Source organism: Arvicanthis niloticus, chromosome 20, assembly GCF_011762505.2.
Source record: "Arvicanthis niloticus isolate mArvNil1 chromosome 20, mArvNil1.pat.X, whole genome shotgun sequence".
Lineage (NCBI taxonomy): Eukaryota > Metazoa > Chordata > Mammalia > Rodentia > Muridae > Arvicanthis > Arvicanthis niloticus.
In genome coordinates, this window is record NC_047677.1 from 35432864 (window position 1) to 35448242 (window position 15379).

General features: G+C 44.5%; 1 protein-coding gene across 5 annotated transcripts in view; it reads left to right on the forward strand.

Moving 5' to 3' along the window:
- The window catches only part of Fam13c (family with sequence similarity 13 member C), a 111998-nt gene that overhangs the window by 34274 nt on the left and 62345 nt on the right, over positions 1-15379 (forward strand). For all 5 annotated transcript variants that reach the window (XM_034524126.2, XM_034524125.2, XM_034524124.2 and 2 more), the window contains one exon: positions 2856-2974. In XM_034524126.2, the coding sequence (XP_034380017.1) occupies positions 2856-2974 (119 nt within the window). The remainder of the gene's footprint in view (positions 1-2855; positions 2975-15379) is intronic.

Sequence of the window (15379 nt, forward strand, 5' to 3'; positions counted from 1 at the left end):
ACTTGCATAGAAATGTGAAACAAGGGTTGTACAAAATAATTTTGTTGTTGTTGTTGGAATCTCTTAGCACCAGTTTCAGATTGCTGAGGGCCTTTTTTTTTTTTTTTTATCAGACAAATATCTTCACTGAGCGTTTTCTCTTGTTGTTACCTCTAGTTGTTTGAAAAGCACTGAAAGATTCTAGTCACATCTTAACACCCTTGTGAGGTTGCAGAGGTGTTACCAACAAGGTTACCTATGTTACCAACAAGGGAGCTGAGGCCTAGGTAATTCATGTAACTTGGCCTAAGGTCACATGCTTAGCTAGTAGCAAGCAGAGCAGCAGAGCGCGCTCTCTCTCTCTCTCTCTTTTTCCTTGAAAGCCACTATGTTTGAGAAACCTTTGCCAATATTTTGAGTATCCGTAGACCTTTCTGGAAGCAGCTACTGACACTGGAGAGCCAGGGAATACAAATAACACTTTGCCCAGCGAGGGTCTTCCTGCTTGAATCTGGAGCCTTGGAAGGGTAAAGACAGTATCTTGATTCTCTTTGTTTAGTCCTCTTCCTTAGCCTTCTCCCTCTCTGTCCTACCTCTTTTTCTTTTTAAATTTAATTTTACTTTTTATCTATTCACTTTACATCCCGCTCACTGCCTCGTCCTGGTCACCCCCTCCTGCAACCCTTCTCTCATTCCACCTTCTCTTCTCCTCTGAGCAGGTGCTCTCCCCACCCCTGGGCATCGCTCCCACCCTGGCATTCAAATCTCTGTGAGGCTAGGTGCATCCTCTCCCACTGAGGCCAGACAAGGCAGCCCAGCTAGAAGAACACATCCCACAGACAGACAACAGCTTTTGGGACAGCCCCTGCTCCAGTTGTTCGGGACTCACATGAAGGGCAAGCTGTACATCTGTTACTTATGTGTAGGAGACCTAGGTCTAGCCTGAGTATGTTCTTTGGTTGGTGGTTCAGACTCTGAGAGCCCCAAGGGTCCAGGTTAGTTGACTCTATTTGTCTTCCTGTGGAGTTCCTATCCCCTTTGGGATATCCCCTTCACAGTCCTTCCTCCTATTCTTCCATAAGAGTCCCCAAGCTCCATCCACTGTTTGGCTGTGGGTATCTGCCTCTGTCTGAGTCAGCTGCTGGGTAGAGCCTCTTAGAGGTCTGTCCTACCTCTTATAGGATGACATTCATACAATTTTCCTATTAGAAGACTCTGGCGACTATGTGGCCATTCTAAGTTATTCTAATATTTTAGAAAAATGACTTATATGAGGACTTGACGTAGATGGCTCTAACCCATTACCCTGGAAAAGTCTGGGTCTTTCTTGCCATTGATATACCCTGCAGGGACACATGCAACATCACCCCCAAATCCCACATAGTTTGACTGTATTTATTGGTCATCTGGAATTACTGAATCGCTCATGAATTCTCATCTTAGTATCTCATCCAGTGGGTGCAGAGGGACCATTTCATTTTGAGAGGAATTTGCCACAGGCTTGTCACAGCTTAAAGATTATCAGAGTTCAATTGTTGGTCCTGAATCAATCTCTCAATCAATCAATCTCTCTCTCTCTCTCTCTCTCTCTCTCTCTCTCTCTCTCTCTCTCTCTCTCTCTCATTCATTCATTTTGTGTGTGTGTGTGTGTGTGTGTGTGTGTGTGTGTGTGTGTGCTGAAGCAGAGTTAGTTGTAGTATGAATGTGTTTGTGTTATCCACTGCAGCTCAGCCCTCAGAAGGATTTTATATCAATAGCAATGACATTGTGGGCACTTGGGAGTTAGGGTCTGTGTGGATGCTGGGTAAGCCGACAGCCATAGTTACATAGGTGGCAGAGGAGAGAGATCAGGCAGATATGGGACTTGGAGTACATGGAATGAGTGTGCCTTAGTGTTCAGACTAGCTTCAAGTTATTTCTCCATACAGAAAGAACATCTTTCTGTTATAGGAAACTTGGGAAATCCATATGGACCCCAAATGTAGCAAAAATGACATCCTCACAGGTAATTATTATTAAGATTTTAGTTCAGCTCATCCCAACTTGTTTGTGTCTGTATTTATACATGTTTTTTTCATAAGGATGAATATCTTGTAAATGTTGCTGTATTAAATTTATAGCTATCTTCGTGAGGTATTCTATAATGTCCTTAAAAAAAAAAACCTATTTTATTGGGCTTGGAGAGATACATCAGCAGTTAAGAGCACTTGTTACTTTTTCAGAGGCTCTGGGCATGGTTCTTTGCATCCACATAGTGATTCAAAACCATCTGTAATTCTAGTTCTGGGCATCCAGTACCTCTTCTGGCCTCTCTCTGGGTACCCAGCATGCACCTGGTGCACATGCATACATACATGTAGGCAAAGGACTCATAAAATACAGGAATCTCTAAAAAGCATGTTTTAATGTTTTAAACACTGAATGTTCATCCCTGTGTAAGTGTGAACACTTGAGTGCAGCTGCCTATGGAATCTAGAATGGTGGGATCCCTCTGGGTCTGGAGTTACAGACAGTTGTGAGCTGCCAGAGTGGGTGCTGGGAACCGAACTTATCCTCTGCAAGAAGAGTACAAACTCTTAACTGTTGAGCCATCTTTCTAGTCCCTACTATATAATTTTTAATTCCTAAAACATTCTTATAATTTTGGAAGTGGTACTCCCCTTTCTATAAACTTAGATAATCAATTAAGCGGGAGAAAGATGCCTATTAAATTTGGCCATTGAGTTATCTCCCTTCCTACATGGAAGTCAGGAGAGTGAGTGAGTGGTAACTGTAGTTGCCTCTTGCCTTGAACTGAGCCCAGCCCAGAGAGAGCACTGTGGAAATGACTGCCTTAGACAGCTCATCTATAGGATGACTCTTCTTTTGTCTTGTAGGAGACAGAGCATTCGGTGCCCAGCCAGTCAGAGTGCCAGGGCAGAACGGGGACACCGGCTCATGAGAGTCCACAGAGCAGCATCTTCAAGTGCCAGGAAACAGTGCGACTTCAACCAAGGTGAGTGAGTTTGTTCAGAAGCTACACCACACCTCTGGTTTGCTTCCTAAATGTGCCGACCTGTACGCTTGCCACCAGCATGTGAGTCTTGACTCTGCTGGTGTTCCTCGCAGTCGGAGAAGCTACCGTAAAGGGGTCTGGGAGAGAAGCATGTTGCATTAAAGAGAGCTGCATAGGGCCTTCCTTATCTTCTGTTTAAAGATCTCGAGTCCTGAGATTCAGGGAGGATAGGGTGGTAGGTCTGTTTGTGGAGGAGACTTTGGGTAGCCCTTTGTTTTATGGCCGAGAAAATTCGGTACTCAATTGTGATCTCTGACGATCCGATTGCACAATCTGATGTGCACTGATTGTGTTCAAATACAAACCATGCCAGTTGCTTTTACCTGAGATCTCATTAGGTCTCTCAGGACTTAGAAGGCTGTCACGCATGAGGTCAGTTGCATGGAGGACCCGAGCCTGAGAGACATTAAGTCCCCTTTGCCTGGTTCTGCACAAATAAAGAGCTAAGCTGGAGTGGACACCTCCAGCAAGTGATCCTGGCAGGTCACGTACAGCGTCTGTTGTTGTTGTCTAAGTGTTGCCGAGTGAGTGACCTCAGTCCAGAAGCAGCCCAGGGCTGGCTTCAGCCCCACTAGACCTTCTTTGGAGATAGCTCCGAATCCAGAGCCAGGATATGGGTGGAAAAGCTGCCTGCAGAAGGTTGGCATGGCCCTCTGACAGGAGCTTGGCACGGCAGCCATCTACGGAAAGTCTCTTCTGGAAATAAACAGAAGAAAGAACTCAACGGCTCGTTCTGTGAGTTGTCTTGTAGGACCCCGTGCTTGGATCATTGTAGCCCTCACTCAGGGGACGGGGAGTGCTCTGCCTCTCAGCATGACCTTTCGAGTTTTGTTTTTGACAGCAGTGCAGTCTGAGTCATAAAGAGAACACAGCCTGTGCTATGTATTGGTGCTTCGGAATGCCCAACGTACTAAATTTAGGAGCACAGAGTCTCGAAAGGGATGGTCCACTCTTTGAAGTGACGTCATGGGGCGCCATTTGACCCTGCTGTGGTTAGAAAGGGGAATTTCTTTCATAGGTTTATATGTTTGAACCCTTGTTACCTCTAGGAATGTGGGTCACTAAAGGGAGGTCTTAAGACTTTAGAGCCACTACCCTACTCTCTGTCTCCTCTGTGCTTTCTGACTGCAGATGTAACACGACCACTGGTCTCGAGTTCTTGTCACCATGCTTTTGCCCACCATGTTGATGTTTGTCCCTTAAAATCAGTGGCCCAAAATAAGTCTTCCTGCTCCATGTTGCTTCTTGCAGGGATGCACCTTTCTTCCAGTCATTGCCTACTTTATACTGTTGCTTGCCCTCAGGAACTCACAGCTGGACAGCATGTTATTTCCTCACCAGTGTGGAATCTGTCCCTCCTGTCTGAGGCCTTAGTCTAACAGAACTCTTTTCATCTGGGCTTGACTCTGTTGTGCAGTGACCAGCTCGCCCGTCCTCCCACCCGCCCCAACAGCCCGACGAAGGCTGTTCTCAGCCAGAATAAGGTCAGCCTGTTCCCATGCATATTTCAAAACAGCACGGAGCGAAGGAACAAAACCAACCGATCCCAAAGCTAACTCATGCACGCTTGCGTATGGAACGTGAGGCGTGGTCCTCTGGGTGTGGGCGTGCAGACGCCAATGGGGAAATGGTATTAGCCAGCTAAGCTCCAGTTCAACAAACTGAAAACCGTTTTATGTCGTGCGTGGGGTTGGGATGCTAACTGGGAATTTTACTGTAGTCAGAAACATGAACAAGAGTCTGTGGTGCTCATTTGCACGTGACCTGCTAAGAAAAAGTATGGACCTAGATAGTTCCATGAGGGACCATATAGGCAGGAGCTCTTAATTATTGGGGGTGGTGAGTTGTGCTTTAATCGGACTCTCAAAGGTGATGGTTGAAAAAGTGTGATGTACACCTATGTTTATGTATATAAGACTTTGGAAAGTTCCCAGACTGTTGACTGTGAGAAAAACCAGGTGCCATCTATCACCAGTAAGCTTTCTTTATTCAGTGAGCCTGCTGCGGTTCTCAGCAGCGTTTGGTTCCTCTCCATTTAGCAACACTCTCTAGATCCCTGCCATCCATCCCCCTAGCCTCTGTGCCTGACTTTCTCCTTCTCACAGGATCTAGCTCCCCGAGCTGATAGCATTCCAGAACATTCTGTGCACTGTGCCGCTGTCAGCAGTCACAGGATCTCCTGTTAAGTTACAAGTCATGAGTGATGTCAGGCCAGTTAAGACTAGTCCTGTTGGGTTTCCTAGCTAGATTAGGCCGGCAACATTCAACTGTGGAGTCAGTGATCACAACCGTGGTGGTATCATCCAGGGACAGTCTTGGAAAACTTTTAAAAACCTTAAAATATTACAGGGATCATATAATAGGATGACCAGGTCAGGTGAGATCTCTGGGTAAACATACCTTTGAGTCAGGTAGTTCACATTCCTCACAACAAGCCCTGTTTTGTCAGCCTAGCACATGGCTAGGCTCAGGCATATGTGGGTAGTCATTGTTGTCTCCTTCTTCTCCTCCTCTTCCTCCTCTGTGGTAGGAATCTAGACTTTATGTATGAGAGAAAACATGATAATTGTCTGAATCTGGCTTATCTTGCCGGACACGATCTCCAGTTTCATGTGTTTTCCCGAAGGTTAACACAATTTCACTTTTATGACTCTATGAAATTGAAAGTGATAGTTTCTTTATCATTCACCCACTGATGGGCATTTAGACCAGTCCTATTTCTTAGTTATCGAAAACAGTACAGCAATAGTCACGGAAGTGCGAGTACATGCGTGGTGTGTTGACTTTGTTTTTAGTTCTTTGGGTATATTTCCAGGAGTGGTATGACATGTTGCCTTGTATTTGAGGTTTGTGAGGAACCAACCTCTACTTCTATGTCTACAGCGGCTACACTGCTCTGCTTTACGTCTCTGTCCTCTCTTCCTGTGTGAGAGCTTCTGTTTCCCCACATCCTCCTCAGCATTTGCTGTCACTTGTTTTACTTTTATATGTATGGTGTGTGTGAGTGCACATGCATGTGTGCAGGAGGGTCCTGAAGAAGTCAGGAGACAGAAGAGAGCAGTGGACCCCCTCTGGAACAGGAATTAAAGACAGGTAGTTCTGAGCTGCCTCACATAGGTGCTGGTAGCCAAACTTGGGTCCTCTGCAAGTGTGAGCCAACACTTTCAACTGCTTAGCCAAGTCTCCAGCCGGAATCATTTGTTTTCTTGATTATGGTCATTGAGACTGGGATGAGTTGAATCTCAATGTGGTGTTCATTTGCATTTCATTTGCTGGTTGAGGGTTGTTGGGGGATTGGTTCCAATATTTTGAATTAATCCGGCCCCTAAAAAGTGGGAATCTATGTGTTCAAACACTGAAGGTTCTTGTCCCCAATTGGTTTTTGATTGATCAATAAAGACCCAACGGCCAATGGCTGGGCAGGTAGACTGAGGCGGGACCTTTAGATTTTCATGGGCTGGGAACTGGGAGAGAGGAAGGAGAGAGAGAATCACCATGACTCAGGGGAGAAGGATGGGATGTAAGAGCTGCAGGAGAGAAGGCCAACCAGCCATGTAAGAATTCAGGTAAGGGGCCATTGGCACTTCCCCGATTACACCCAGGGTAGCATGGGAAGGTTTAAGAGTCTCAGAAGTATTGGAGGGGAACATTTGCTAGCCAGGGAAGATTTAGGAGTGCCCAAACTTTGAGCTAGTCAGGGCATGTCAAATATTAACTGATGTGTGTGTGTGTGTGTGTGTGCGCGTGTGCGTGTGTGTATGTTCCATTCATGAATCCAGATAGCTCCTGGGTGGGTGAGCACCTGCAACCCACCGAGGAGGCAAAGCAGTGTAGCTAAACTTGCCGACTACAAGGGGTGATGAACAGTTTTTCCTATGGTTACCAGCCATTAGTGTTTTCTTAAGAACCGCCTATTCAACCAATTCCCCGTTTATTAGTGAAGTGATTTTTTTTATTTAATTTTTATCTCTTCAAATATTCCAGATATTAATACTTTGTCATACGTATAGTTTGTAATGATTTCCTCTTATTCGGCAGGTTTTCTCTTTGGTGATTGTTTCCTTTGCTGGATGGAAGGTTCTTAATTTCCTGTGATCCCATAATTCAATCGTCATTGAGAGTTATCAGAGTCTTCAGAACGCCCTCACCTGGGCTTATATCTTGAAATGTTTCCCTGGATAGTTTCCGAGTTGCAAGTCTTGCATAAAGGTCTTTAATTTTGAAAAAAAAATTTTTTTTTTTGGTATAGAATAAGAAATAGGGTTTTGTTTCATTCGCTCATAACGTGGATTTCTGTTCTCTCCAGCATCACCTATTAAAGAGGCAGTGTTTTCTCCAATGCATGTTCTGACAGTGTTCTTGAGAAGTAGGTAGCCATAGACAAATGGGTTTAGTTCTGCACCTTTTATTTTGTCTTCTACGTGTCTTTTTTTTTTTTTTTTTTTTTTTTTCTGTCCTGCTTATTGTGATTGTTACAAGGGTTCTGCAGCATAATCTAATTTGATCTTGGCTGTTGTGATACTAGCAGCAATAGATTTCTGACGGAGACATATATAGACATATATAGTAACAGGTCTATATATGTGACAGGACAGGATATGCCAGACTGTGGTCCAGGTCAGAAATGCCTGAAGAAGATGGAATGGAATCTCAACAGGATAAAGTGCTACTTTCTTGGGGGGGGGGGGGGAGGTAGGTAGGAGAACATTAAAGAAGTAAGTGTCAAAGATTGTTCTGTGACAAGGGCCTCTGAGGGGCCATTCATGTTTGGGGTAATTGTGAAGGGTAGTCGTCAGGGACTGTGTTGATCCTTGTAGATATGGGGAGTCCTGGAGCTGCCGGAGACCACAGATTAGATGCTATATCTGCATCTCAGATGCTTTATACGCACAGCCTGGTGCTTGTATTTGAGGCCAAAATTTGGACATATTTTGTGTTTTCTTGTTTTGTTTTTTGTTTTCATGTCAGTGTAAGAAATGGTCACCAACTGTTTCCTAAAATGACATGTCTCTTAAGTCAAGGTGTGAAGAGCATCACGTCATGTCTGAATGCACAGAAGGGAGGGGCAGGCTCATATGGCAGGAACAGGCAAAGACTGAGATGAAGGACATCTTGGGTGGTTATTGTGACTACTTTTATGTTTATCTTTTCTGGGAACAATTTCTAAAACATTTGTTAGGGGGAGCTCATTAAAAGTTTTGAAGCTGTTGTCTTGTTCTCCTCTTCTTCTTAGTCTCCCATGGCTTTCTGGAATGTTCTCTAAGCCACCTCAGGTTATTTTAGACTCCTGGCTCCACTTGGCCTCTCTGCCCATCTACCCTCCCTGCCCCGACCCTACATCCCTCAGCAGTACGGTGGACCAGATACAGTGTGAGATCCTATATGGATGTGTAGTGAGGAGACACATTTGGCTCCCACAATGTTGTAAACGATTATGAGTCCATATTGAAAAACGTAGACTTTTCAGCTTTTGTTTGAAAAACTTCCAAGAGTGGGGCTGCCTGGGATCTGCATACCTTCCTTCAAACCAAGATACAGTGAGCAAGCAGACCCCCCCGCCCCCCCCCCCTATTTACTGATGATGGCTACATGGCATTTGATTAAGGATACCTACTTCAATCCTTCTTTTCCTGGCAACTGCTCATCCTGCGAGCTCCAGCTAACTCCTAATATAGTACGCACAGGCCAGTAGTGTTTTAACGACCCTTTTCTAGCCGATGGTTTTACATGTTACCATGGACGCTTGGCGCCTCTGTGTGCTGCTTTTCAGATGTTTGGCTACTTTGGATGTTCTTCGGTGTCTGGTATTTAAATGAGATCTGTACAATTAGAGAATTGCTTTTACCCCGGAACTGGAAAGCCTACCAGTGGCTTACCACAACTCCTGTTTTCTAGTTTGGAACCCAGAGAGGCTGTGGCTTCCTTAGGTTCTCACTCCCGTGGGTACCAGCGCCACGAAAAGAACTGTAAATCAGTTTAGAACAACTTCATGAATATGCATCAGTTTAACTGGAGTTTTATTGCTTAAAGCCTATGCCGGTCTTGCTCGTCCTTTTTTATGAGAAAAAAAGGGGGATTTTAGGAATGTCAGAGACTACTAATGAAGGTGGGGATTTCTTCCTCAGCTCAGTAAATTTACTTTGGAGAGTGATTAACTCACTTGTATTTAAAATACTGTATTAAAATTTATGACGGAATTAAGCCTTCAGTGTCATTAAAGACCTCCTCTGTATCAACAGGCGCTGTTTCTCAGCAGCAATGGTGTTAATTAGGCCGGGCGGCTACACTGGGAGCTCACTGGCTTCTTTATCTGCAGGTCCCCAGTTTTTCCAAGGGGGCCAAGGATCCCGAGCAAGCATAATGGCCTTTGATGGCTTTCACTGTTTCTGTTTGTGATCCTTCAGATGAAAGGAAAGGCTGAAAGCTTTGTTGCTTTACGGAGAGAGGAAGTTTTCTTGGCAGCTACTTTCCCTTGGGGGAGGGGAGGATAAAGCCTTTTATCTTTTGTTTTGAGACAGTGTGTGTGTGTGTGTGTGTGTGTGTGTGTGTGTGTGTGTGTGTAGTTGTTTTTATTTAAGTGAGCAGATTCCTAATGAGTTCCTCTTGAAGGAGAAAAGATGATTAAGAGGCGAGCGGACAGAGCTTTCTAGCAATACAGAGGGGGCCATCCCCATGCGCATGCGTGGACTGTTCCAGGGCAGGGGCTCTGCGCATTCCCACACACTCTTCCTCATTAGTGAGGTACTGGGGTTCTGTTTGGTATTTTGTGAGGCGGGCAGAGACGAAGCAGAGATGGCAAATAGCTCATCTTGCTGATGTCCAGACTCCTAGTACACGCTTGGGTCATGAGTGGATTCTCTTAATGTGTGTTTCGAACAGCAAGCCCCATCCCACTTCTTTCCTCCCCTATAGACATGGACCAATCTGTGAGATAAAAGAATATTTGAATTAAGAAGTTCATGGTCTTACAGGTGACCTCGCTTATGCCCTGAGTGACGTTCTTGGTCATTTTTATTCTGTTTCTTGGTTGGTTGATACAAAGTCTCAGTAGCTATGAGTAGTCCCAAATTTACTACGTGGCTGAAGATGCCCTTGAACTGTGATCTCTCTTCCCCCACCTCTCAGGTTCTTTTCTCATATAAAGAGTTGGTGTTAGCAATGGTTAAGGCTCCTTTGGGTCTCGTATTGAAAATGCTCACTGCTGTGGCTGTGTAAAAGCTTAGACATAGATGGACATTAGTTTAAGAATACAGGTTCTCGGCCGGGCGGTGGTGGCGCACGCCTTTAATCCCAGCACTTGGGAGGCAGAGGCAGGTGGATTTCTGAGTTCGAGGCCAGCCTGGTCTACCAAGTGAGTTCCAGGACAGCCAAGGCTATACAGAGAAACCCTGTCCCGAAAAACAAAACAAAACAAACAAACAAACAAAAAAGAATACAGGTTCTCGGGTTGGGGATTTAGCTCAGTGGTAGAGCGCTTGCCTAGCAAGCTCAAGGCCCTGGGTTCGGTTCTCAGCTCTGAAAAAAAAAAAAAAAAAGAATACAGGTTCTCGCTGACACAGATAAAACTATTTCCCTCTTCTTGTTATGGAGAACAGAGGCCCACACCAAGTCCTTGGACTGATTATAGAAGGCATGCATGATCACTGGGGGGAAGAAACCCTGTTGGCATCTTCTGCTTCCCTTCTTCCTCCCCTTCCTCCTCCTTTAAGAAACCCACCCTCGGCCATTCAATACATAGCACTTTTATCTGACATTGGTTTGGTACAAGGCAAAAGGGCATTTATTAACATTGACAGTAGTAGTAATTAATAATAATTAAAATAGAAATATTGGAAAATGCAGAAAATCACTCAAGTGTTAGTCTTGTAATCTTCCCACTTTTATACTGTTGTAATGTTCACATAGGCTTCGTTGCTACCATTTCAAGGTTGATGTAACAAGGAATTGTATGTGAAAGTGAATTCCTGCTGGATTGATAACTTGATTCCCATCCAGAGTAGACAGGACCACCAAGAATACATCCGGAGCCCAGAATGCATCCACGCGTTTGTTCAAGGAGAGCGAGCACCAAGGCTGATAATTACAAGATGAGTTTGCTTCTGTCTAAAACGGACAGTCTTAATTTCCAGAAATAAGCGCGTGAACATCCAATTCCCATAAGGAACATGTTTGATAAGCTTAGGGATCATTGTGAGACGCATTTCCTGGAGAAAGAACATGTTGTCCTTGATGTCTGAATGTTTTAGAAACCTTGGTGGCTTAACGTGGGATAGACTCAGGAACAAAAGAGACAGAGGCGTGGGTGAGCTGAACATCAGCCAAGGACTTGGACCGCTGGTTAAGGGCTGTGGTCAAGGCCACTTGGAGACCGGGAAGATTACTTCTCATCTTCTCTTGTCAACCGCGCTGTCTCTTTTCAAGATGCACATTAACCACTATGTACGCACTACGCACAATAACACAGGAAGATCCCTTCTGTCTCCTCTCTGTATTTTTTTCGTCTGTCCATAACTTGTGTGGGATTAGAGTTCTGAGGGACTAAGTATGTGTGTGTGTTTGTGTGTTTTAAAAATATGTCGGACACACATTGCTGCGTGATTTGCCCTACTTAATTTTGTAGTTACACATTTTATAGTAGACTCTAAAACGCATTTACTTTTAAAGACTTGTTTTAAAATGTGTGTGTGTTTGAGAGAGAGAGAGAAAAAGAGAAAGAGAGAGAGAGAGAGAGAGAGAGCACCTATTTATGTCACATATGTGTGGGTACCTGCAGAGCCCAGGAGAGGGTGCTGGATTTCCTAGAACTGTAGTTACAGGAGCTTGACATGGATTGTAGGACCCAGACTCGGGTCCTCTGCAAAAGCAATACATGCTTTTAACCAATGAGCTATCTCTTCAACCTCCAGAATAGAATGAATGAATGAATGAATTAATTAATTAATTTATTTTTGTTTTTCAATACAGGGTGTCTCTGAGTAGCCCTGCCTGTCCTCGAACTACCTCTGTGGACCAGACTGGGCTCCAAGTCACTGAGATCCATCTGCCTCTGTCCCTGAGTACTGGGATTGAAGGCGTGTCCCACCACTGCTCTGGGTTAGAATGGATCTTTCGATGGTCATGGTGGTCCTTATGATTTAGCTCAGTTGGGCACAGAAATATTGAAGATGGCTTTTACGTGGGATCTGATGATGTTTAAAATCAGTCTGTGGTCCAGTCACCTGTTGCTCTAAGTGATTTACTTTTGTGGGTAAAGTTTTTGTTTTCTTTTGTCGTTTGGAGCAAAATTGCGTTTCTGGAGAAGCCTAATAGTGCAGAGAGAGTTAGGGCCAAACACTCAGTCCCTTGCAGGTGCCAGGAACAAAGGAAATCCCATGGTCTTTTCACATGGGTGGGATCTGGAAAACAAAGGCTGAGAAGCACAAACAGGAGTAAGCTAAATGCCAGTAGCTTCTCGGACTGTGTGAGAACAAGGTTGGTCACACCCAGGCTATTGGATAAACCCCCAGCCACATCAAGGAGCCCCCTGGGAAAGGCCTTGAGCTATGAAAGGAAGGGCCTTGGCAGTGTAAGAGCCCTGAGTGGTAATTCTAGCCCTGCTTCTTTCTTGGATGGATTTCTTAACAGGGAAATGAAGAGGTCTATGGTCCAGGGTTACTGTTGTTAAGGGTTATATGAGGGATCGCACGTAGGGCTATGCACAGATGCTGGCTTGCAGCAGGTACTCACAAATACTGGTGGTCCTCTGGTGATCAGGACCTCACCTTCCTTCCCGCACCACAAGACTTGATCTACTTTCTTCCCATAATCCCTCTTCTCACTAATGCTTCTCTTCTTCCCTCCAATTAATTCTACCCCGACCTCGGAGCCCCGTTCTTCACTCCCAACTTCCCTTGCAGGTTTTTCCTCTCTTTTTGAACATATATTTCCACATTTAGAAAATGTTCTGTGGAGCCAGCCACCCGGTTGACCTTGAGAGTTCTTTGGTTTGTCACTTCAAATAGCACCGAGGCTGTTAATACCTGCCAATCGAGAATAAGACCGCTACCGACCGCTACTGTAATTTCAGGACAAATTTGAAGCAAGCTTTAAATACTGGACCGGCTGATGGGCTCTCTGATCAGGTCCATCTCTGGGTTTCTAGAAAATGGCTCTAAGTCATGTTTTGCATGGGTTTAAAAAGGCAAAACCAGTGGTTCATACTATTTCCCATCATGTCCAATCAGGGGCAAGCATACATCCTGACGTACTTCCTGTCTACATGTCCAATCAGGGGCAAGCATACATCCTGACGTACTTTCTGTTCACATACTTCCCGCCCAAATGTGATCAAGCACATCCGGTGTGGATCAATAGAACAAACTTGTTTAGGGGAGTGAAAATGTGGCTTGTTATCATCCACAAATAATAGCTGGCAGCATTTCAAGAAGTATTTGTCCTTGGGCAAGGGGCTTATAGGTTCCATGGATCCTTTAGGACAGTAATTAAGACTTAAAGCATAACTTCCGCTTTCAGAAAGCTTACTTTAATTCTTTGGAGTGAGTAGTTTTCTCTGTATTCATGAGATGCTTACTGTTTTCTAGGTGGGCAAAACCTTGAAGTCTAGATTGCCTTCCCTGGTCCCAAGACTCCCTGAGCAACATTGTATTATTTATTATTATAGGGTCTGGGTTGGGGGCATCTGCCCTGCTTTTGCCTCCATCCCTTGGAGAGCCCAGATCAGGGCTCTACTTTTCTATACATCTTTAAGCTAGACTTTAATTTCTCCTTGTCCGAATAACAAACTCTGCATACCTTGAAACTGGCTGAATTTCTTGATTTGCTAGTTGAGGCTCCGGTGATTTGGATCCTTCTTTGCACGACTTAAAATGTGAGGTTATGATGTTTTAAAGACATTTGTATGGAGTCTACATGGCAAAGGTAGCCCTTGGCGGCCATGGCGGCTATTGGAGAATCAATGTCAAGGAATGTGGTACTTCCATGTGTAGTTTCTGCCTGTCTTGCTGATCTTGTCAGTGTACAGCCAAAGATTCTCAGGGTGTCTATGTCCAAATGGTTGTTTCTTGGCAACAGTAGCATCTGTGAGAGGAAGATGAGTTGATGCACCTGGGAAACAGTAAGGACAGGTGGTCTGTGCTGGCTAGTTTTAACTGTCAAGTTGACGAAACCTGGAAGCATCTGTATATAAGCCAGGGTTCTTTAGAGTCACAAAACTTATGAAATGTCTCTTTATATTAAGGGAATTTATTGTGATGATTTACAGTTTAGTCCAAATAACCCAACAATGATCAGCTGTGAATAGGAAGTCCAAGAATCTAATAGTTGCTCAGTCCCACAAGGCTAGTTGTTTCTGCTGGTCTTCTGTAGAAGTAGGTTCCAGCAGATGTGCTGGTAAGTAAGTGCAAGCAGGCAAAGAAGAGTGGATCTTCCTTCTTCCAATGTCTTTATGTAGGTCTCCAGTAGAAGGCGCAGCCCAGATTAAAGGTATGTACCTCCATGCTTGGATCTGAGACTTGCTTGTCCCAGCCTGACCTTGGACTCAGAGATCTCTTTGCCTCAGTCTCCTGGGATTAAAGGTGTATATACTACCTTGCCTGGGCCTAAGCTTTTCATGGCCACCATGCCTCAAGCTCTCCAAGATCCAGGTCAAAAACACGTGTCTTCTAGCCTAAAGATCTGGATCACAGGTGAGCTCTCCAATTCTGGATTGTAGTTCATTCCAGATATAGTCAAGTTGACAACCAGGAGCAGCTATTACAATCTGCAAAGAGAGCTGTCCTAGGTTAGGTTCCCTAGCAGTTGGTGGGGGATTATCTTGATTGTCTTGATTGGCAGAAAGACCCACCCTGTTCATGAACCCATTTCATGGGCACTGTAAGCATACAGAAAGCTAGCTGAGCATAAGCAAGCAGGTATCGTGGGTGCATTAGGAACTGTAATCCCAATAAACTCTCTCTCTTTTTTTTTTTCTATCATAGGTTGCTTCTGGGCAGAGTATTTTTATCACACTAACAAAAATGAATGTTGAACTAGGGCCTGATTATGAGACTGGCTTCCTGAATTGAACTAGGCACAAATGGTCTGGCTCTGGGGCTAGAACGGGATCAGGCTTGGTTCCTGGAGTTCTGGCATCTCAGGGATAGGGGATTGACCCTTGGGGTGTCACATTTGGAGATCAGTGCTAAGGATTTTTTCATTGGTGCTTTTATTACTATAAAAGTACCAGTGACTTTTCTATTGCTGTGATAAGATATCATGACCAATTCAATTTATAGAAGAAATAGTTTATCATGGGCTTATCGTTTCAGAAAGTTTGAGTCCATGATGGTGAAGTTTAGGTAGTAGGTG